This window comes from Lytechinus pictus, chromosome 7 (genome assembly GCF_037042905.1).
Source record: "Lytechinus pictus isolate F3 Inbred chromosome 7, Lp3.0, whole genome shotgun sequence".
NCBI classification, from domain to species: Eukaryota; Metazoa; Echinodermata; class Echinoidea; order Temnopleuroida; family Toxopneustidae; genus Lytechinus; species Lytechinus pictus.
In genome coordinates, this window is record NC_087251.1 from 20,789,615 (window position 1) to 20,815,396 (window position 25,782).

The 25,782-nt window shown below is 34.7% G+C and overlaps 1 protein-coding gene across 1 annotated transcript; it reads left to right on the plus strand.

The window, feature by feature from the left end:
- Positions 1-4,037: 4,037 nt before the first annotated feature.
- LOC129264778 (acid phosphatase type 7-like) lies at positions 4,038-24,636 on the plus strand. The gene is made up of 11 exons (XM_054902721.2): positions 4,038-4,472; positions 6,315-6,515; positions 8,044-8,226; positions 10,078-10,201; positions 10,884-10,952; positions 13,557-13,671; positions 14,747-14,860; positions 17,056-17,092; positions 17,711-17,850; positions 18,400-18,534; positions 21,549-24,636. The coding sequence occupies exons 1-11, from the start codon at positions 4,304-4,306 to the stop codon at positions 21,612-21,614; spliced, it is 1,353 nt and encodes a 450-aa protein (XP_054758696.2). The 5' UTR covers positions 4,038-4,303; the 3' UTR covers positions 21,615-24,636.
- The last annotated feature ends 1,146 nt before the right edge of the window (positions 24,637-25,782 follow it).

A 25,782-nucleotide genomic window follows, 5' to 3' on the forward strand; every position in this document is an offset into this window, starting at 1 on the left:
GTGGAATCGATATGAGGACAGCCAATAAAGTCTCACACAGCAATCATCCCGTTCATTTGGAAAGATTTCTTTGGGGGAAGATGTCAGTAATTTCGAAATGGTGGTCGATCTCGGAGAGAAGTTCAAGTCCGACGAGGTCGATGTCAGTATCAAGCTGGTTAATGACAGAGAGCTTCATGTCGGTGCTGCGATGGAGAAGGGGTCCACCGATGGCGGCAACTATCAAAAGCAAAATTTCTCGAATGTCGTCTTGCTACCGCAGGAAACCGATGTCGATAAGTTAAAGGCAACATTGAGTGAAGATGGCCTTTTGAAAGTAGAGGCGCCGATGATGAGGTCAGCTAAGTCCGATGACATCCGCGCCAGAGAGATTGAAATTGAGAGTACTATCAAATCGGATCCGTAAATAATTTTTTTAGAAAAGCAGGTTCAGATCGATTGAAGTTTATTATAATTATGTTATCTAACCTGTTTGGAAAGAGACCTGCACATTAATTTGTAAATAACATTGTGTTGATCATGACTTTATTCATATTTCTGACTGGTTCAAAATATTTAACATTGATTTTCATCATTTACAATTTGTTTCAAGTCTGTTCGCGTTCGAACGTTTATATTTTTAAAATCAATATTATTCTTATTCCAAACACCAAATTAAGATAATACTATAATGCCTATTGGCATTTTGTTTTTCAGTGTGCGATAAAGGAGCATATCCATGGCACCACCTCCTCTGTTTACTTTTCAACGATATTATGCTATTAAAATTTATATTACAGGTACATCTCAAAATCTAATATTGGACGAAGAGAGACAAAATTCACACCATGTTTCACTCATTGTAACCTTTAATTGCATTGTACGTGGGTATTATTATGTTCACAATTTATTGTACGATGTACTCTCTAAATTCATCATAGTGAAACGAGAGAACAATTCAAATTGGTTTCCAAATCATAAATTCCTTCTCAATTTTATTTGGATTGATCAACTATTGCTTTAAAGTGTATTATTATCTGGATGAATTAAAAAGTATCTTTGATGTTATGTGAAAAGATAATATAATCAAAGAGTGAACCATTTGTCAAAATGTTTTTTGCATGTTCATAATTGTATACGATACAACAGGGGCGGCGATCCTGGGGGGCACAGTGCCCACCACTTTTTGAAGCAATGAAAAAGTGCCTTTTACGCAAGAAAAATGCCCCCTCAAGAACTTGTACTGTGCCCCTTTCACTTGAGGAGGACCCGTTTTAGTTGTTACCAAATGCCCTTTCTCGTATAAGTGCCCATTTTTTAAAAGCAAAAAATGCGCCCTCACCGACGAACGGGATCTGTGCCCCTTTCACCTGAGAAGGACCCGATTTATGTGTCAGAAAATGCAATTTATCGAATCTTTGTCAATTTCTACCGAGAAATGCCCCCTCATGAACGTGTTCTGTGCCCCTTTCACCTGAGAATTACCCGTTTTTTAAGTGAACAGGTACCCCCTTGCATTGTAAGTGCCCTATCTCGTATCATTCCCCCCCCCCCTTTTACGGCCAAGAAAAGTGCCCCACACGAACGTGTTCTGTGTCCCTTTCACCTGAGAAGGACCCAATTTACGTGTAAAGGGGTGCCCCTTTGAAACAAAATAGGATTTTGATTCTAAATATATCAAAATGTTTGCGCGCTCGCAGCTTCCTATAAATTTACGTGATACGACATATATAGCCCCCTCAAAATAATTGCTAAGTCATTTTTTTCTTTGTTTTAAGATGGTGCCATTTTCAAAAGAAAGTGTGTCCTTTTTTCCCTGTGCCCCCCCCCCCCCCCCACTTTCAACTTCGCTCCGCCTCCCCTGATCTGTGAATGAACATTTTTTTCACAGTAAAAATTAGCACTTTTTATTGCTGTTGATGGATTCTAGTCATCTTCGAGCTGAAAGTAATAATTGACACGAACTATTTTTGTGTGTGTACTATGCTGTATATTAAAAAGATAATATTTGTTGCTTTCAATCGCATGGTTTACTTAATGGGGAATTATGATTCAGAGAGTTATTAGAAAGATTATATCATGAGGTTCAAATTATGTAAAATTATTTTAACATGTTCTTGAAAGAATAAAATTATTTGTCCTCTACAACAAATTGTGGAGAGAATCGCACACATTAGTTAGTTCAAGATAATGAGGGAATTAAGAGAGAGGGGGAGAGGGAAAGAGAGAGAGAGGGGGGGAGGGAAAGAGAGCCGAGAGAAGGGGAGATCGATGGCCAGGATTGAGAGGGGGAGAGAGGAAGGAGAAGGAAGAAAATGATATTCTCCTTCTGCTAAAGAAGGAGATAACAAGAGGCCTTTTATTGAGTGCTCGTGGGTGGGGGTGTACTTCAAATTAACCATCGAGACCGTAAAATGTTACTGACTTCGCTGTTCTGAAGGGTAGGCGCGAAGCGCGAGTGAAAATTTTTATAGAGATTTCAAAGATTTATCTAATTTCCAATTCGGATTCAGAAGGTCCGATGTGATAGAGATAGGGATAGATCTGATCTAGAAATTGTTCAATTCAATTTATATCTCCATCATTTTTTTGTTTTGTTTTGTTTTCATGACACCGATCAATGGAATGTGGCTCCAATTAAGCTCTAAGGGACTGATTTCTGGGTCAAATTATCTTACCATGCATGGATATTTGAATGTGAGTCGTATATAGGCCTCCGATCTCGGCCAACCATGATGTCCAACTGAGGAAAAGAATGACGTCATTCTGACCTCACGACCGTCTTGCATGTCCCCTATCAAAATACAAACGATGCAATGGCGCCTCCCTCGATTCAGAAACCTAGAATATTTTGAAGATCTGAATCCAAGGGCTCGGTAATAGGTCCATGGTTGCAGACAGGGTTGCAATCAAACGCGAATCGATACTTAACCAATCAGGATCCCGCTTCTGGGACTTGCATCTGATATTTGTTGATTTTTTAAAAATCATTATTCTTCAATTCAATTTCTTTATTGTCATAATCTCAATAAAAACATCAAATTCAATCGAAATTTTGCAAAAAATCAAATACAATTGAAATTCACATGACAAATAAATTACACGATAGAATAAACATAGCAGAGGCCGAGGACATATATCACAGCCCCTTTTCCTTTGATATATACCTTTTCTGCAATGTACGGCCCCTGCTCTTTTTAGTGATGAAATTTAATTTGTTTTAATTTGTATAGTATGCCCCTCGTATTATTGTGCATGCATGTATGGCGTGTGTCCATTAAATTATGTAGGAAATATATAAATCCTAACTGCTGAACAAATTAGACGGAAAGGGTATATCATTTTTCTTAAATACATGGGGGTCCCATGAACTTCTTTTCATTCTCGATCTAATGAAAACATACTGGAGGTAGGCCTATTTACACCACCATGGCTCTCTCTTATATCATATCGAGTCCCGTTTCCCACTTTTAGGCCTTTTTTTCTTTGTTCCACTTCTTGGCATGACAGGGGTGTCGCTCTTCCGCTTTTGGTGCTGCCTCTGGTTCATGCAGGGACGTTCATGAAAAATTGACAAAAATCTTATAAACAAATATTTCAGTTGGCCGTTCATTGCTCACTTTTTTCGTTTTTATTTAATTGAAAACAATAAAACACATTAACACTAACAAAAACTAATAGAGGGGAGGCCCAGAATTAAATAATTGATAGGGAACAGAAAATGGTATAGGCCAAAGCCCTAAATAAGATTTTTTTAAATAATGACAAACATAGACACTCAATTCACGGGGCGTATCAAAGAGGGACTAGTCAAAAGAGGGAGAACCCTATATACCTGGGGGATAATACCGGTACTTTAATTTGTGTACAATTTTCTATAACATTTTGTGCCAAGTGCCCCCCCCCCCCCCCCCCACCTTCCCCTCAAATACGCTTCTGCAGTCCTATCCTGACAAAAAGTACAGTAATTCCCAAAGGCAAAAGGATCAGAGCATCGGATCACATGACAATGCGGAAGTTGGATATTGTTGTAAACAAAATGTCACGTGCCAGGAAGTGATTGCCCAATCAAAACCAAAACCAAGAATCGGTCCGGTACCCATGCTCTGGATTGGTCCATGGCCTGACACGGCCCGCGCCGCGCCTTCCGCACACTCGACTCCTCGATCTCTCCGACCCGTTCTCTGTGAGCTGTGAAGGTTGCACACCAGCTCAATCAAAAGCTTGACAGACTTTCGTCCTACGTCACCAAGACACCAGCTTTAAAGTGATGTGATCTTCCTCAATCTTTTTTTAAGTTTTGTTCTTTTCATCATAAGAAGTGATGCTGCGAATTTTGTTTTTCACCTCGCTCTGTGGTCTTTGTCAGGCTCTTCCACATTTAAAAGAGAATGGAGAGGGACATCGGAAAGCTGATGATATGTTGCTGTCACTTGCAGCGGACGATCCCGTTTTCAAAACACAGCCAGAGCAGATTCACATTTCTGCTACAGGTCAGTTGGTTTAGAGTAAGATACACTGTAGTACTTACATTACAGAGATAGCTGGGCTTAGTGTTAGACCATGCAGAGTAAAATTAAATAAGCATAATAATGCTGAAATTTCAATCTTGTACAAAGAGACACATGGATTTGTACCCTCCAACATAAAATTATGAGCCCACCTTAATCTCAAAACCCAACCAGTTGTAGATATCGAACCAGACAAAAGGGAACTCTCAAATACAACGTTAATATAAGATCAAATAAAGACTGCTACCGACACTCCCTGTATCCCAAAACCATCCCAGAATGGAACCTTCCTTGGTGAGGATGTCAAAAATTCTAAAGACATGGGAGTATTCAAACTCAAACTTGAAAGTTTGGACATAAACACCCTTGTCTCAAAAGCACACTACCAAAATTAACTGTTTAGCGCTTGACCCCTAAACCCAAACGTAAGCGACAACCAGATGCTGGTGATTGTACATCAATGGACAGATACAGATGTCGTCGAAAGTAGATCTGTATTAAAAAATTTAGAATAAAGTTTAATTTCAATTCATTTTTATTTTACCGTACATCCTGGCCATTTTAAGAAAACGTCACTTCCATTATATTGCTATTTTTGTATATTATATGATGGTGGGCCCCAAGTCTGCGCACCTAACAATTTGAGTTACGATTTAACATGAATTTCTTCTTATTTCACAAAATCTTTCAGTTAATAATGTTCCTTATACTATTAAGAGTAAGTGTACCAAATATCTCATTAAAAAATGAAAGAAAATATATAGGATTTTCTTGAAAAAAACCTCGGGCAGTCATTTTCAGATTGAAAAAAAAATGGTACCCCATGTCTGCTCACTCATTCACATTGCACACGATTCAGGGATTTTGATGAGAAAGGCTGCATTTTGAGGCCGTCACATGAAATGCCCTAAATTAATTATTTTTCGACCATTTTGAGTCAGATTTTTTTATGAATACCTGTCTATGTATTACATGTGTAAAGTTCATGCTCGTTGCGTATCTTCTTTTACTAGAATCACGCAGCTACATGTACGCGTGTGCGCAGACAAGGGGGACTGCGCAGACTTGGGGGAACTTGCCATAAAATGACATTATGAGACATCTTCATTTGGTTCGTCATCACTATGTGAAACAAAGTTTAATTCCTTCCTGAAAATGTAGAATAGGCCTACGTACGCTCCACATTGTTGTAACCTATTGCCATTCAACTTGTTTAATGAATTACATGTAAGAGCTTTCTTGCAAAATTTGCAAAAATATTGTATAATTCATAAAATTATAATACAAAAGATAATAAGTAAGTGACATACACTCTCCATTTGCATGTGTTGTGCATTTGTGAAAAATAACTTGAAAATGCAATAAGCAAATTTATCTTATTTTGATTTTCATTAAATTTGCAGCATTATGTTTGTCAGATTTTTCTAAATATGTATTCAAATCCAGTTTTTGTTGGGGGAGGACTGGCCCTTTCATATTTCATCATCAATTTTTTTTTTTTTTTTGGAATTCACCTTTCTGGTCTAATTTCTACTGAATAAATGCTATTTTTGTCAATAACTGAAAAATTCTTACTATTTAATCATTAGCCATCAACAGCAGATTTCTAATCCATGCTATTGTGTTGGTGCAGTCTAGCTTCGACCTGTCACTTTGGGTTATATAAAGTGTAGGCATATCTCTTTGAAAATCATCATACTTGTTTTATGCCAAATAAGACAATTTCTGCATACAAAGTTTGTTGGAGACTGGCTGATTATGCTATGCTACTCATCTTCCATAGCCTAGTGACTAGTCTCTCAACTTTTCATTTTCTTCTTTTAGGTGATGTAACTGAAATGACTGTAACCTGGAGCACTTTCAACCAAACCAAACAGTCAGTAGTTCTCTTTGGTCTGTCGTTGGGCAATTTAAGTTCTGTTGCCAAGGGATCTTCTACTAAGTTTGTTGATGAAGGACCTGAGAGGCATACCCAATACATCCATAGAGTCAAACTAACAGGTTTGAAGCCAGGAACGCTCTACAGTAAGTATTAATTGTATCAGAGATGTGCATGGAGGCTCTGAGTACAGCCGATTTCTCGATTTGACTTTGTCTTATTTGAAGTGGAACAGCTGCCAATTTTACAGCAACACTTGATTTCAGTATGATACAGGCATGAATGTGGTACATGTAGTCAATAGCTCTGAAAATAATTCACCTAGGAATTTTAAATGATTGCGTGACCTCTTAAATACAGCAATTCAAATTGTATTGTAAGTTTTTGTTTGTTCCTCAAAAGTACATCTCACCATTCTCATGATCATATGAATGTCTATCTATAATGCCCTAAAACATGTATGATTTTGGGTTGGCCTACATAAAAATGTGTTTTACTGGATAACTTTCAGTTTTACACATTAGATTGTAAGCAGATTTTGTGTTTTAATTGGGCACAATATTTTTTTCTTAGATGTTGTTCTTTAAGCATGAATTTAGTTTTTATAACTCATTTCATAGATCATATAAGTAATATTAAGAAAGTAAATCCCACCATGATTTAGCACACCTTTACAGATTACTTTTATATCCTACATTGTATTACTAAATCTGCAAGATAAGTGCTTAGAGGGCCCATTTTTAAAGAAAAATATGAACATCATCGAAAGAGTGGGCACATTATATTTAAATTTTCAAAGTTATTTTCACAAAGAATCATTTGCTGAAAAAAGATCCCACAGATATTACACTTTTGTAAGATTGGAATGTTACTTAAAGGTCAAGTCCAACCCAGGAAAATGTTGATTTGAATAAATAGAGAAAAATCAAACCAGCATATTGCTGAAAATTTCATCAAAATCGGATGTAAAATAAGAAAGTTATGACATTTTAAAGTTTCGCTTAGTTTTCACAAAACAGTGATATGCACAACTCAGTGACATGCAAATGAGTCAGTTGATGATGTCCATCACTCACTATTTCTTTTTTTTTATCGTTTGAATTACACATAACTTTATTTTTTACAGATTTAAGAAGAAGGACCAACTTGACTGAACCATATAGTATTAAACAATTGATGCTAATTTCACATGTTCAGGGAGGAATCATTGTTGTTTGACTTGACAATGAGGAAAAAATTAGAATACTCCATATTTCATATAATAAAATACAAAGGAAATAGTGAGTGGATGATGTCATCAGTCTCCTCATTTGCATACCAGCCAGTATGTGAATATAACTGTTTTGTGAAAATAAGCGAAATTTTAAAATGTCATAACTTTCTTATTTCACAGCCGATTTTGATGAAATTTTCAGTGTTATACTTGTTGGATTTTTCTCTTTTTATTCAAATCAACTTTTTGTTGGGGTGGACTTGTCCTTTAAGTATAATTCGCGTCATTAATTGTTTTCCAAGGCATTAGAGAAAGGAATCTCCTTGTATTATACAGGCATTAGCAACATCATAAATGTAGGTTTGTGATTTTCCAAGTTTGATTTTATTAAAATTGATGAAATTTTCTGACTGCTGCTTGGTTGAATAATCTTTATCTTGTTTTCTTTTTGCTTGTCTTAGCTTATCGATGTGGAAGTGATGAAGGCTGGAGTTCACTCTTCACATTCAAAACCTTACAAGCTGGCGCTGCTTGGTCTCCAACGTTTGCTGTCTATGGAGATATGGGCAATGATAATGCTCAGTCATTGGCCAGACTTCAAATAGGAGCCCAAAATAGAGAATATGATGCCATTCTTCATGTTGGTAAGCAGGATTTGACTCTAGCGAATTAAAATTCAAGAATTGAATTGTACAGTCTTTGTGTTATATGTATGAGATAAAAGTCAACTGGGGTCTCTGTTATGCTGCAATATTTAATTATGCCATATGTATATGTAGCTTTTAGAGTTAATGTCATAAGTGACAAATTCAGTGAAATCCTTAGTTTGGCAACTTGTGAGAACCTTTATAAAATGTTGGTCTTCACAGAATTTCTTGAATCTTTTGTTTGTAATTTTTTGTAATCTTTTGTAATTTTCACTTGCAATTGTTATAAGCTGTCAGTGTCTTTGCATCTAACTGAATGAGAGAAATTTTGTCTATGAAGATTGCTTTTGAAAGATGTCATGATATGCTTTAATTAGAGAAATTGTCTATGCTTTCATCACTTCATGCATTGTGGTATCTGATGTTATGGCACAAAACTAATTTGATGGCAGCAGTGGTATTTGATACAAGCAAAAAATGTAAACATACAAATTTGCGTTTGCCACACTTGATTGAGTGAGCCCCCAGTAAGATTCAATGGTGGATATAATTTGTTTAGTGTTATGGATTTCTCATACTGCAACTTGCTTGGAAACTTCCCTAGTAGAATATGTATACACTGTGTGTTGTTTGCCTGGTTCGATCTAATAATAAATTTACAGCTAACCACATTTATTGGTGGCAGCAGTGGTATGTGATTTAAACTCAAATGCACACTTGTCACTCCATTGAGGTGATGAATTGGGACTCAAGTGATAAAGTTATATGTACCAAGTAATATTAAAAAGGACATCCAAACTTGGTAATAAAATGAATGTGTGGAAGGAAAAAAAAGTTTGAACTAAAGAAGGAATAAGACAATCATTAAGTTTTGAAAAAATATATCTTTATGACTTTACATTTCAAATCGTTAACTTCATGTGTAGATTCTGACAAGTGGCAAGGACAACTCTCCCATTTTCACTTATTTGTGGTTTTATCCTAAACCTCTTTCCCCTCTCAAGGTTATAACAAAATATAAAGAATGGAAGAAAAATATAATTCTGAATAGATTGTTTTGAAGAATGGATGACATTTCATTCAAAGATGTATGTATCAGAGCAAATTGATGAGCTGTCAATACCCTACATCAAACTGACATCATCAATGTGGCCGATCTGAAGTTCTCATGGGTATAGTGGTTACTGCTTTTTATGAAACTCATAACTCTCTTACTGTGTTGCCAATATTTTTTTTTTAAACTTGCACCTATATGTTTCTTGATTTTTCTCCTTTTTTCCCTATAGAAACTACTTATTCTCTGGTTGGTTTTCCCTTTACAAGTCATTGTACTTTTCTCAGTGTTGCCTCTTTCTCTTTTCCCCATCTCAATTTATTTTTTTCAGCCTTTCTAATAATGATCACAATAATAAATAAATGATAATACAAGGCTCATCATATCCCAGAGCAATATTGCATTATTCTTTGTGTTAAGTAAGAAAATTGAGTTAAAAAAAGTAAGAATGTTAACTTATCATGAGTTCTTTAGCATATATGTAATCTGATATTTTTCCATTCAAACATATTTCTTTTATTTGGAGCATTGTGGCCCAGTGGATTAGTCTCCAGACTTTTAAACAGAGGGTTGTGGGTTCAGATTCTTCAGCAAGAAATTGATCCACAATGTGCTGCACTCAATCCATGTGAGGTAAATAGGTGTGGCAGAAAGTAATTCTTTCACAAGCTGTGGGCACCAGAATCGGTTGCCAAGCTTAGCCAGGGTAGAATATGAGTGACTTAAGTGCCTAAAAAGGTGGATGCATGTGCTATACAAATATCCTATATTATTATTATTTTCTTTTTTGGCAGGTGACTTTGCTTATGACTTTTCCTTTAACAACGGAGAGATAGGAGATGAATTCATGCGTCAAATTGAATCAGTTGCCGGATACGTACCTTACATGACCTGCCCAGGGAATCATGAATTCCACTAGTAAGTAGTCAACTATATATTTTTTTACAGTTTCATTGGTGGACATCATGAGCTTGTGAGGTTAATTCCTGAAAGAATGCATCCACTGTAGATGAAATGGAGTGACTATCTTAGAACAAAAATGTTGTCTGAAAATTTTGAGAGCATTAAAAAAAGTTTTTCTTATATCACGTTTTTATTGATGTCTGTATAAGACCTGGGCCTGGTAATTAAAAGCTTAGTGATTGATCATATAGTTGACTTGTTTTATACTTAAAGATCAATGTATCATATGTTGTGCAATAGCCATTCATCAAAGGTACTACTCAGATAAAATCTTACTAACCATGTAAGCTACATCTGAATGTAAATGCAAAATAAATGATTTTGTCACGGATTTTACTGTTATGGATGTTAACATTACTCGTTTACATTTTCAATCTAAAGCATCAGTGGCCACCAACCATATGTGGTGCAATTGCCAACCATCCATGTTAATATTAAACAATTCAACATAAATCAGGCAAAATTGTGAGGCTTCAGGCTAAAAGATGGTTTGGACAATGAATTTTGGTATTTTTTTAGAATGACCCACTAACATTTATTCAAATGAAAACAAAGAACTGTAAAGAATATATTTATGGTATTTCCCACATGTATGTTTATCATTAAAATATTTGTTGTCTACACTTGTTTGTCACAGTAATTTCTCCCACTATAAAAATCGCTTCACAATGCCAAAGTATGAAGACACTCAGAACTTGTGGTACAGGTATGTATGATTACTAGTATTTGAGGAATATATTTATAATATCCTAAATGAACTCAGATATTTTCTTCCCTTGTTTTGTTAAAAGAAGAATATGAAATTTCAATATTGCATTAGTCTTAAATAGGTTATTTCTTACATACAACCTGAGTTTCTAATATAGGCTTACCCATTTGTTCTTTGAACCTATATGCACAGTCGACAAACAACTCGTCAGAATTTTAGTTTGTTTACATTTGGTCTGATCAATTTGTTCTTACAACCTTTTGGTTTAATCATTACTTTATTACTTTATATATATATTTTTTTATAATCATTACTTAGACTAGTTACCTTGTTCTGTAACAGTTGATGTATTTGATTTTCTCTACTTTCATTGAACGGTCCCAAATGATGCAGATGTAAACTTTGAGATAAAAGCGTTTGAATTATGTTATTTTTTCTATATTTTTTAACTTTTTAAAGTAATTGTCATTGAAAGTGATTGAATATAATATTTGATATTATAATGGTGCAATATGTATGGAATCAAATGGGACTGAAATTTTGGAAGATAAGAAGCTGTAACAGTGTAGTTCTGATATCAAGAAAAAAAAGTTTTTATATAAAATTCAGTGATATTTGCCTCTTAGGATACTTTGCAAAACAATGATGAAATAGTTACTTTATCTCACAGTAATTCATGAATTCTCCAAGCAGTATACAGTGCGTCCCAAAAAAAACTATACACTTTTTAAATGGCTGCCAAATAAAAAATATAGCACTTTGGGGGGAATAACTGATAGATATGGAAAGCCAATAAAGTCAACTTTCAAGTGACACCAAAATGTTGGAAAACTATTCATGCTTGAGCGAGCACTGCCCACTGAAACAAAGGGTATGAAAATTAGGGTGGGCCGGAATTAGCCTTCCAATTTCTTTCAGGTTTTTTGTTTGGTACTTGCAAAGTTGAGGGTTATTTAGTGAATTAAAGATCAGTTGTGATCAGTTTGTTGTTTGTGAAAATTTAATGTGTTATTAAATTGAATTTATTACATTGAACTTTAATGCATGAGTGATCGTGAATTGCAATTTTAGTGCAGCATTTTGTCTTTATCATGTGGATCTCAACAATGTGTTTATGAAAGTCAGGAGAAGAGGGGGTAATATGACTTAGGTAGGTGAAGTACGTTGATGGGATAAAGGTCAACAGAACATTTAGCAACCCCTCCCTCCATCTCAACCCCCCTCCGCTTCTCTCCTCAGACACTAAGCTCGGCTAGGCTGGGCAGGAATTAGCCTTACAGTTTTTTTGAGTGGTTAGTCCTTTGGAACTTGCTAAGCTAAATTAATGAGTGAGATAAGTTTTGGTTTCTTAGGCAAATTTCATGAGTTACTAAATTGAAATTTAATGCATGAGTGAACAGGAATTGAAATTTTAGTGTAGCATATTCATCTTGAGGACCTCAGAAGTGTGTTCGTGAAAGTCAGAGTAATGTGATGGTACCTGTTACAAGCAAGAGGGCGATATATGCTAAGACTTGGTTAAAAGGGCATTCCTCTTCTTTTTGTCCTTTTACAAATTAAAAGTCATAATTATGTACCTTCCCCTCTGCACCTCCATTTCTCAGCCCCCCTCTCTGTCTCACTTCCTGGATGTGTAGCCTATTCAAAACTTAGCTGCCAAGCGACCGGTGGCTGATGGTCACTTTTTTATTGAATTATTACCAAGAAATTTAATGATTATGATGATTAATGAAATAATTTATTGAAAAAACACTGAATGTTTGATTGATCACATTGCACATTGAATGAGTTGATTTACTGATAAATTGTTGATGAAATGATTGATAGGAAAAAGTTGATGCCCCAATTCAGAATTAATCATTAAATCAACATTCCGATCTGGACTTCACGCGTACATGACAATAGCCATCAGTTTCTCAACAGGAGGGGAGGGCGGGAAATAGGGAGGGGGCTGAATGTTCTGTTGACCCTTATTCCATCAACCTACTTCTCCCACTTAAGTCCTATCTCACCCCCTATTCTCCCGACTCCCATGAACACACTGCTGAAATCCACATGATAAAGTTTAAATGCTGCCCAAAAAGAGATCCAAATGATAAAGTTGAAATGCTGCCCCAAAGGTGTAATTTGTGTTCACTCATGCATTAAAGTTCAATTTAATAATTTATAAAATTTGCATAAGCAACCAAAACTGGTCACGGTTGATCATTAATTTATCACAACGCCCTTAACTTTGCAAGTTCGAAAGGATTTGCCTCTTAAAAACTGACATAAATTGGAAGGCTAATTCCAGCCCACCCTAATTTTCATACCCTTTGTTTCAGTGGGCAGTGCTCGCTCAAGCATGAACAGTTTTCCAACTTTTTGGTGTCATTTGAAAGTTGACTTCCTTGGCTTTCCATATATGTAAGTATTTTTCCCCAAAATGCTATATTTTTTATTTGGCAGCCATTTCAAAAGAGTATAGTTTTTTTTGGGACGCACTGTATAAGCAACCCTTCCTAACCAATCTGAACCAGTTACTTTCATGATTTGATATCAATTTAAGGTTGACAATTTGTACACATTTTAAATCCTTTTTAAATTCTATTCTGATTTCAGTTGGAATGTTGGACCTGCTCACATTATTTCCTTTTCAACTGAAGTGTACTTCTATGTCTACTATGGCCTACATCTTATTGTAAATCAGTATAATTGGCTCAAGGCTGATCTACTTGTAAGTTTGATGTAGCAAGGCATTTATCTACATTTGCCACTCTCCACCCAGGTGTATTAAATGGGTACCCAGTAGAAAGAAATACTTAGTACCTTAAATGCTTTAGTGCCCGATCAAGGTAGCCATGCCAAAGCCAGGGTGATAATAGTATTATTGTGTTATGCTGGACTGGTGTGGAGAACAGTTTTCAGAACTGAAGCAGCTACCATGGGTAAAATATGACATCATCATCATCATTATCATCATCAAAATTATTATTATTATCATTATAATTTTTATGGTTTTTCACCATCAAACTTAAAACATCTCTGGCAAGTGGGAGGGAATTCAGTTCCATCCAATAATTTTTCAGGTTTTTTGCATTACACTTTATTTGTTAGGAACCTAACATTAGATAAAGATCTGTCCATGAAGCAAATATTCTCTTTTTGTATACTGAATTAACTATTCCTCATGATTTTTTATGGGGGGGGGGGGTAAGGAAAAGTATCATTCAAATTTATCCATTCAATGAAAAATAATTTGATTATTGATAATGAGCGAAGTTGGCTCAGTCGGTAAAGCATCTGCTTGTTGAACCAAAGATCGTGGGTTCGAGTCCACCCTGGGCGGAAGACTGAAGCCAGTGCATTGTATGAAAACATCTCTCCCCTGTTCCACAGATGCAGGCTATGTTACAGTGGAAAACACTCTGTCCCTCGGATAAGACGTTATAAAATGGAGGCCCCATGTAGAGGAGAGTCACCACCTTTGCACGTAAAGAACACACTGCACTATTCGTATAAGATTAGGGGGAAACCCTGGTGTAGTGGTCCACCTGCACTCCCCCAGTCACTTATATCAAGAGAAGAGACGGGTCACAGTGATTCAGTTTGCTTTTCGCCTCCCAGGCACAGGTGACGCCAAACAAATAATAATGATAAATAGTGGGTTTATCAGTACAATTAGCATAGACTATGACACACCCAGTGCTTCAGAGTATTATATTTTATCACTGCTGCCAATATTACAGCGAAAATGATAAATCATTAATTTCCATTAAGTCAAAATCATTTCTTTTTTTCCTTGTGAAAAGGAAGCAAACAAGCCAGAGAATCGCAAGGAGCGTCCATGGATCATTACAATGGGTCATCGTCCAGCTTATTGTACCAATAATGATGCTGATGATTGCACCAAGAATGAAGGCATTGTAAGTAAAACTGTAGCTCGAATTTTAACACAATCAGTTTACTTGACATCAACACCATTATCTTGAGATACTTTAGGAGTGGTCTACGAGTGTGGATAGTTTCAGTACACAATCGTGATGCCTCTCTTCCAGGCTGAAATTCAGACCATTATAGGACGATATTTCACCAAACCAAAGGAGATGCTTCAAGGCTTTGTTGAAACCGTTCTCTTTAAAAAAATTCTTTAGATATTTTTCTATATGATTTTGTGTATATATATGGTATATTCTCCTGAAAGAAAAATACTTTTGTTGCTGATAAAAAGAATGAAATCTGATCATATAAGGCAACCAGTGATTAACTGTCATGTGTTTTTAATGGACACCCAACGTACTACATAATGTTACAATAATCACTTGTATCACCCATGCTTAAGATGATAGGATTGAATTATTCTTTGTCTTTTTGCTCTTTCCCATTTAATTGGCCATTACGGATTTCAATACTGAAAGTGAAAATATGATTCAATAGTTTCCCCAGTGTCATTGTGAAAGATCATGTAATTCACTTTTGGAAGAACAGAAAATACATACTGTTTGCCTGTCATTTAAAACAGCTACACCATATTAAAAACCCTTTGTGAACCCTGATTTTCCCAAAGGAATTTTTAAAAATGAAGATGATTTGTTTTTATAAAACTTAAAGGAAAAAAAATCGACAAAAAATAAAGGAACACTGCATGTAGGTGTAAATCATGGTTATCGATTATTGTAGGGTTTTGTGCAGCTGAATGAAGGCTAGTATAATAGTGGACCATTATGTTCGTGCTGCTATATTTAATAACAATTTTGATGGACAATAGCTCAGATATGGTACAGGTATACAGCTTTTCTTGTTATCAAGACAGTTGGGACCTGTTTCATAAAGCTGTTTGTCAAGTTATGCTTGACTGTAGGCTTACTGTGTATATAAAAAAAAGTTTACACTTTGAAAAAAGTCCTGGGAATTGAAAAAGATACAACATGGGGATAAATTTTTCACATATATTCTTGGGTTTGGGTCTTATCTATCAGATGAAAGTAAAAATTTAGACAGAATGTTGCACTTGAATGAGCATTGTCCATTTTTGTAAAGCTCAAAGAAATCGATTTGCGCAGAAATGCTCATTTTCATGCTGTATCAAGGAAAGACGGCGAAAACAAACCGACCGTGCAGTACATTGATTTCTCATATTTATCTTTTGCATTTTCAGTCAATTTAAATAAAACAGATACATTTCAATATTTTGTAACAAATTTGCCACCCAAATTAACTTTTTAACCCTAGGTAGCACAACCTTTACCTTTTTTGTGCTAGCTGGATCTGAGGACTAAATGTAAACAAGAGTTCTTTTTTGTTTTTGTCATTTAAAGTTGGTTTAAATTTCATATTTCATTTAATACTTGTTTCTCCACACTTTTCCCAGGCATGACAATAATTAACAGTAGGAAAACCTAAGCCATTTCATGTGTATCACTGCTCCTTGTAAAGCAGAGATCATCATGATGGCCTCAGTATGTGGGGGAGGGGGCGTATTGGTGCTCGATGATAAGTTTTGGGCAAGGAAACAGGTTAAAAAGGTGAAAGGTGAAAAATATCTTCAGATCAATCTTATTAGTTAAAGTCCATGTGCTCTTCATGATGAATGTTTTATCCATTGAATATTTCCAAGTTCTGCACAAAGCATTTGTCACAAACTTTTCAAAAGTAAGTGGTGCTCACTCAAGCGGAAAGATTTTTGACAGTTATATCGTCATTCACTTAAAAAGATCTGTACCAATGTATAAATGGGGAAAAAACTTCATGATATTACAAATATAATGTTTCATAGGATTATTTCTAAGTATAAACTTTTTTTATATGCACTGTATTAATGACTTGAATATGTCATTGCATTACCTGTATTGTGAAACATACTGATTGATAGATATCTTTGTACAGGATAAATAGTCTGTTTCTTTCCAAAATTAGAAAATAAATCTGCTGTCATAGCTCTCGATGTTAATTTATGCTATTTAGCTCATTTGCTTCCTGGAAATAGATGGTCCCTGATGAAAGCCTTTGGGAATTGCAGATTCCAGTAGTCATTTCGCTACCTATATTTTAAAATGATCTATGTGATTTTCTATAATTTAGCCGCTTATTTTCCCTTTGGATTTTTTATTTTTTATTACAGATTCGCAGTGCTGTAGAGGAATTGTTCTATAACAACGGTAAGTATAATCTGGTGAAATGTGGAAATTGTTGATAGTACCTGTTTGAAGTTAGAAAATTATAAAGTCATAGAATTGCATGTAAAAATATGGACAATTTATATGTAGCTTATTTGTGACACAAATCTTAACATGCTCTATTTGCAGAAAATAACATGTTGATAGCAACTATATCAATAAACATTCATATGATTCATTTTGTGCTTTTATGAGACTTGGAGCAAATGGTGGAGTTTCACTTTCCAGAATCACGATGACATTACCTATGTGGTCAATTAACCCCCCCCCCCGATCAGAGATAACAATTTTTTACAATATCTAGAAGTTCATGATATTTTAATTGTTTGTTTGATATTGTTAAAACTCTCACCTATCAACTTTTTTTATTTATTCAATTCAATTTATTTATTTAACCATCATCAGGTACAGTACAACTGCACAAGTACTTACCAAAATTAATTATCATCAAACAAATTGTATATCAGTATAAATAAAAAGAGAATACACCAGCAAAAAAGCAAAATGATGGTTTATCTTTCAAAAATCTTTTTTTTTTTCATTTAGGTTGGATTCCTGTTTTATTATACATATCATGTATTGTTTGTTCACTATGTCCAGGTGTTGATGTTGAATTCTGGGCCCATGAACACAGCTATGAACGTCTATGGCCAGTCTACAATCGCAAGGTTTATAATGGGAGTTTATCTGAGCCCTATACTAATCCCAAGGCTCCTGTTCATATCATCACTGGGTCTGCTGTAAGTATGCATGTTTCTCAATATTGTTTCATGACAGAACAGTACTGCCAAAATATTGTAACATTGAAATGTTAATGAATAGAATGGAAATTGTGGGCTTATGATATATCAACTACCGGTAAATATTGAAAATATAATGAATGAAATGTAGGCCTGCTTCGATCACTGGCAGTTAAAAGTGTATTCTACAGACATACACCTTCTACAACTTTATACCTTTCCGATAAAGCTTGTCATTATCAATCTCAATACAAGAGTTTTAAGCTCTTGAAATGATTCCATATGATTCATTTAAGGAAAATTTTTGATCAAACAAATTGGTATTTGACTATTTCTAGCAAATTTTATGAAACTTGACCTTGTTTCACATTCATAATTATTCAGTAATTGTAGTTAGGTACCTGTCTAGAAAGCTCTTTATGTTTTTAACCTATAGGAGGGCCTTGAGCACCTAGCAAAGGTGGATACATGCGCTATACAAATCCTATATTTATTATTTATTATTACTATTATTAACCATATTAATGAATGTTTTTTCTCTTTCATTAGGGCTGTGTTGAAAGACGAGACCCCTTTTCAAATACCGAGCCTTGGGATGCATTTCGATCCAATGATTATGGCTACACCAAGATGCACATCATTAATACAACACATATTGACTTTGAACAAATCTCAGATGATAAGGTAATACTTCCCCACATTTTCAAACATATGATTGATTGATAAGATGCAAATTGACTTTGAACTTAACACAGATGTTAAGGTCAGGGCTCTGTAACACAATCGATTTCTAAATGTCATTGACTAATGAAGATCAATATTGCATGCACATTTTGATCATAACACTGATTATATCCATCATAATAATAGTCAGAATAGGCGATTGATCTAAATTCTGTCATGTGACCAAAGATAGTTCCAACCGCTGTCACGAAATTGGGGAAAAATACCATGCATCCCGACATCTGACGTCACTAGCCGGGAACAGTACCCTGAGCTGTAAATAGTTAAAAAACTATGACTTGATGGGTGTGGCTTAAATCAATGGCATGGAGATTGTAACAGTGCGCGTACATGCAATGATCACTCACCTTTATCAAACTTTATTAATAATTTCTCACTCGAAGACCGAGATTTACACTTCCTATATGTTTTATTTGATGATAATACCAATGACGGATGTAAACCAAATACTGTATATACGGCCTTTTGATCAGAGGTTTGGTGGAACTATGGTCCCCTCGGAGAAGCGAATGCTACCATTTTCTTTGGGGGCTGTGCCTCTCAGGAAAATATTCACATTCTGGCTTCACTTCGGGAACCATTATAGTTCCAACCACCTCCTCTGATGACCGTACATATTTGTTCTCTAGGAACCAATCAGAATTGTGCTTTCATATTTGCAATCCAATGCAAAATCTATTCATAAACCATTGACTTCATTAATCACCAGGTTCCTATTATCTGATCTTTAACCCTAAAAGGCCTTGGGCGAAGGGGGGGGGGGGGGTGGGCGGAATTTGCCCCCCTCGATATTTTTCGCGATAAATCCGCTGCCCAAAATTTTTCAACCGTGCTGCTCGACGAGTTTTGTCTCACCTGCGAAGCAGAGTGAGACTATAGGCGCCGCTTTTCTGACGGCGGCGTCAACACCAAATCTTAACCGAAGGTTAAGTTTTTGAAATGACAGCATAACTTAAAAAGTATATGAACCTAGTTCATGAAACTTGGTCATAAGGTTAATCAAGTATTACTAAACATCCTGCCTGAGTTTTGAGTCATATGACCAAGGTCAAAGGTCATTTAGGGTCAATGAACTTAGACCATGTTGGGGGAATCAACATCAAAATCTTAACCTAAGGTTAAGTTTTTGAAATATCATCATAACTTAGAAAATATATGGACCTAGTTCATGAAACTTGGACATAAGGTTAATCAAGTATTACCAAACATCCTGCCTGAGTTTTTAGTCACATGATTAAGGTCAAAGGTCATTTAGGGTCAATGAACTTTGGCCAAATTGGGGGTATTTGTTGAATTACTATCTTAACTTTAAAAGTTTATGGATCTGATTCATGAAACTTGGACATTAGAGTAATCAAGTATCACTACACATCCTGTGCGAGTTTTAGGTCACATGATCAAGGTCAAAGTTCATTTAAGGTCAATGAACTTTGGCAGAGTTGGGGGTATTTGTTGACTTACCATCATAACTTTGAAAGTTTATTGGTCTAGTTCATACAACTTGGACATGAGAGTAATCAAGTATTACTGAACATCCTGCGCAAATTTCAGGTCACATGACCAAGGTCAAAGGTCAATGAACTTTGGCCATGTTGGGGGTATATGTTGAATTACCATCATTACTTTGAAAGTTTATGGATCTGATTCATGAAACTTGGACATAAGAGTAATCAAGTATCACTGAACATCCTGTGCAAGTTTCAGGTCACATGACCAAGGTCAAAGGTCATTTGATGTCAATGAACTTTGGCCATGTTGGGGGTATATGTTGAATTACCATCATTACTTTGAAAGTTTATGGATCTGATTCATGAAACTTGGACATAAGAGTAATCAAGTATCACTGAACATCCTGTGCAAGTTTCAGGTCACATGACCAAGGTCAAAGGTCATTTAATGTCAATGAACTTTGGCCATGTTGGGGGTATTTGTTGATTTACCATCATAACTCTGTAAGTGTATTGGTCTATTTCATAAAACTTGGACATAAGAGTAATCAAGTAACACTGAACATCCTGTGAGAGTTTCAGGTCACATGACCAAGGTCAAAGGTCAATGGACTTTGGCCATGTTGGTGGTATTTGTTGAATAACCACCATAACTCTGAAAGTGTATGGATCTAGTTCATAAAACTTGGACATAGAATAATCAAGTATCATTGAACATCTCATGTGAGTTTCAGGTCACATGACCAAAGTCAAAGGTCATTTAAGGTCATTGAACTTTGGTCATTGAAGATTGCTTTCATAACTTTCAAAGTTTAGAGATTTAGTTTATAAAATGTGGATATAGGGGTAATCAAGTATCACTGACAAGTCTTTAATAGGTTGCATGATCAAGGTCAAATATCATTTATTGTCAATGAACGTAGTATTGTGTCATTATATGAATGGTGTTTTTTTGTGAATAATTTTCAAGTATTAACCTTCCGTTATAAGAATTTATTTATTTATTTATTTATTTATTTATTCAAGGATATTTATTCAGGATGACAAGATCAGTAAAAAAAACTATTTACATCATGGTCCTGACATTAAAAACATAAATACATGTAACCAATAATATATTTAAGATGAGATAAAAATCAAAGTAATATCTAAAAATTTGTGCTTAAAGTGATACAATGCAATACAAGAAAATTTTCAACCTGTTATACAAAGAAATAAAGTAAATGTAATTAAATTAAATTATTTATCAACGAATTAAAGTACACAATTCAGAGACAAAGTGTATGAATTAATGGTTACAGAACTATATAAAGATCGATAAAAATCAGGATAATAATACATATTCATAAGTTGAACACTGATATGAGATAAAAATGAAAAAAAGTGGTATAATTTACATAAAAGTATTCAAAAAATAATAACTCTATCAAACACTTATTAATTCATTTTCTCATCAATGTTTAGAGATGAAACATGGCCTTTTATTGTTCTTTGTTGTTGTTTCAGGGTGGAGCAGTGATTGACAGTTTCACTCTTATCAAAGACAAGCATGGTCCAGAAGCATGGCTGTAATCACTTGAGCAGAGGTGGAAGAAATATTGTCTGTATAAATCATTATGAACACACACCTACATAGGCACACCTTCACTGGAAACAAATGACATCTATTTCCTATTGTTAGAAGCAATTTGTAACTCTACTTGCTTACTTTTCCTGTTTGAAATGCAATAATGGGACTTTGAATATATTTCTGAATTTTATCCTTTTCAAAAGTGGATTTACACATCTGAAATAAGTTTAATATAAGATTTGTTATTAACCTAAATTATGGAATTGAACTCTGTCGTGAATGGGTGGAGATGGGCTTGAATGTCATAAAAATTTGGATTTTTTTTTACATCTTTGGCACATTTTTTTTGCGTGTGTGTGTCTACCATATACTAAGATATTAATTTAGTGTTTGTGAGTGGGTGGGTGGAAGGAGCTCCTAACTTTATAAAATGAATGGGAAGAAAATCTATGAAGTGTGATTATTTTCATCAAGATTTTTGTATAAGTGATATGATAATGTTTATGGATTATGATGAATAATTTCATTGTTTTTAACTAAATTACCATAACAAAAGTATGGAAAGTGAATAGTGAATGTGCAATCCTGTAGTAACAATTGATGATAAAAATTATTCAATGTTGGACAATTCGTAATGTGTACACACCCTGAAATATATTTGTTTTGAGTATTTACTTATGATGTAAAATAGTGTGCTCACTGAATTTCAGCTGAATTTTTATGAAAGTTCCTTTAATTTTAGATTATGAAATCCAATCTGAATATGTTGAAAGCACTGTTATTAGACACAGTTGCATACCATTTTTAAGTGCCTTGGACACAACTAGTCTCTATTAGACTGTGTTATCATTGCTGCAATAAACGTTCTTTCACTTGAAAAATAGCATATTCATTTTTAGCAGATAATCATCTTAACACGGCTCCAAATATTGTTGCCAGGCAATAACTAACAATGTTGAAATATTTCAGCCTTATTTCGGCCTCACTTTGGTTCTTTCGTCATGCATTTTTAGCCCCATTTGTAGCATGCACATGTAGTGTGATATATTTTGCACAGTGTAAGACGAACTCCACTTGTGGGGCCCGTTTCATAAAACTTGTTATAATAACAAAGATGCAATAACAGTTTGAAATAATTCAATTTGATTGGCTTATTATAGCAATCTTGTTGTAGATAGTGTGCATACGTTATTGTATCAAGTCTGTTTGAAAGGGATAACCTGACATTTATGGCATCATACACAGTTTTTTGGTCAGCCATGACTGGGCCCCTGGGGGGCATTCAAAATATTTTTTGATGGGGATGTGCCCCTCTGAAATGGGGGTCTAAGAAATTGATTATATAAGGGTAAAGTACAGGGTCTTGGGAACTAAATATATACCGCGCGGTGTGAAAAACAGGGTTTACGGAACAGGATCGTGGCACTGTAGGTACGGTTCACCATAGCGCTGTGAATGCGCTAGTCATGCATGGAGCGGCTACTTGTTATATGTAGGAAGTTGCGAAGCCGTACCATCTCTCGCATGTGATGCTCGCGCTTGACAATTTTGGCAGAGCTGGGGAACTGAGATGTCATGTAACGCGGGTGGCTTCTGAACTGAACTTTCGTCAATCAGAGTATCTAGAGAATTGAATATTAAGTCTGATAAAGGGGGTCAACAAAGTGGCACGTCCCCGTACCACCAATATATGTGAGTGCCCCCCCCCCCCCTTCCAGGACTTGGCAATTAATAATTTACCAAAGTGCATTGATTTTAATCGGAAATTATACATTATTTAATGCTATTGTTCTTGTATTCTGAATCATATACATATATTTTTCAACCATTGGTTACCCCAATAGGTTTTGATGAATCTCAGTATGAGCAATGTTTGGATTCTTTTCCAGATGAGGGGATGGGATGAATTACTTATGTAGTACTATGTTGTGTGAAAGATTGGATCTAAAATCTGATATGGCTTGATGAAATTTATAATAAATATGCCAGAAAAAAAAAAATTGGTGCCCCTAATGTATGGGGTGTTGATATCACTTCTGATATTCGACAAAAAATTCAGGAAACATTTTACATTTGTAGCTTTCTGAGAAACAATAACTACTCTGTATTAGTGTTACCCAGAGAGGGTACTTGCTATATATATATATATATATATGCCTACATCCTACGAAAGGGCGAAGTCAATGAATGGGTTTATTCCGTCATAATACACATATAGACGTAAAGACGAAGGTAGAGGGCGTTAAGGTGCATTACAAACAACGAAATAAGACAAAAACATTCGCCTTGAACACAGATGTAGAGAAATATAGTGCGTATAAAAAAAAGCTTACACTTAGAAAAAATCCTGTAAATTATACATTTGTAATATCCTGAAGATTTTTCCACATTTTAACATTGGTACAGATCCATTTAAGCAAATGACGATATAATCATCGAAAAATATTTCCGCTTGAGTGAGCACCACTTACTTTTGAAATGTTTGTGAAAAATGATTTGCGCAGAACTTTGAAATAGTTATGCGAATAAAAGTAGACCTTAATCATAAAGAACACGTGGAATCTAGCTAGTACAATTGATTTGAAGATATCTTTTACCTTTTAAAATTTGTTTTCTTGCCCAAAACACTAAGAAGAGTGCGTCACCCCCATCCCACTCCCCCCACACACCAAGGCTATCGTGACAATATTTGCTTTACACTGAGCTGTGATTTACACGAAATGGCTTAGGCTTGATTTTCATTTTGTTAATCATTGTCAAGCTTGAGAAAAGTGTGGAGAAACAAGTATTAAATGAAAAATGAAATGTAAACCCACTTTAAATGATAAAAACTTAGTGAAAAAATGGAAATGTCTGAAATAAACTATTGTTCAGATTACTCGCACATTAAAAAATGGCACATTTACATACAATTAAATAGAAAGAAAATGAAAGAAAAAATTATTGTGTACTAATATTCATGAATATTTTGTATGTTTAATAGATGATTTATTAATAAAATACATGTATATATAGAACATTTTACTTCACTATGTAATGTCTGTTGATTCTATGTTTCACATTCCCTAATGCATAATTTGTTACATTTACCAACTCTCATGTCAGATTGCCAAGCCTGGTGAAGCATTGTTGATTCATTCCTGGGTGTCTCCAATTAGTAATTAGGAAATAATAACAATAATAGTGATAATAATAATAATAATAATTATGATTAATGATGATAATAATAATAATAATAAAAATAATAATAGTAATAATAACAAAGTTCATGGTTATAATAATGATAATAATAATAATAATGAAAATAATAATAACAAAGTTCATAATGATGATGATGGTTATAATAATGATAATAATGATATAATAATAATAATAATGATAATAATGACAGTAATAATAATAATATCAATAACATTTTAATGATAAAAATAGTGGTAAATGGTAACAATAATAACTTTATCTGAATTGCAATATTCATTTTGCATAATTTGTCAAATTATTTGACTGGAAATGAAGTCATTATTTATAAGAATTATAGGACCATTAACACTTGTTTGATGAAAACAATGTAAACTGGTATTGAAATGAAGTCAAATGATCTGCTCAGAGATTATGAGAAAGTCCAGAGAGAAAGTTCAAACAAAGAAAAATATTAAAGCTCCATGGACAATGATATATTTAAGGGCTTTTCTAGCTATGACAAATTTATTTATTAATAGCTTTGCATCAAAATAATGCATCATTAAGATGTTCATATCCAAAATAGTGAGCAAAAGCCACAAAAGATGATGATGAAGAGAATACATCACAAACAGGAAAGAGAAGAAGACAAAAGGAGAGGGGGATAGAGAGAGAGAGAGAGAACAAGAAAAGGGGGAAGAGCAAGTGTGTGAGAGATCGAGAAGAGCTAGGGAAGATAGGGCCTAGTGGAAAGAAAGAAAGTAAATGGTATTCTACTACTTTTGAACTTGTAAACATTTGACGAAACAGGTAGTCTTAAGGAGAGCATTTTTTCTTTTACTTCAATGAATCACATTTTTCTTGTTCTTTTTCCAATCTCTTTTTATTTTTCACAATACCTTTATTAATTTCCTATCACAATATGGATCATTTCATTAGGCATATACCATCATCATCAATCATCAGCATGCAGGCATCAGTATCATATTC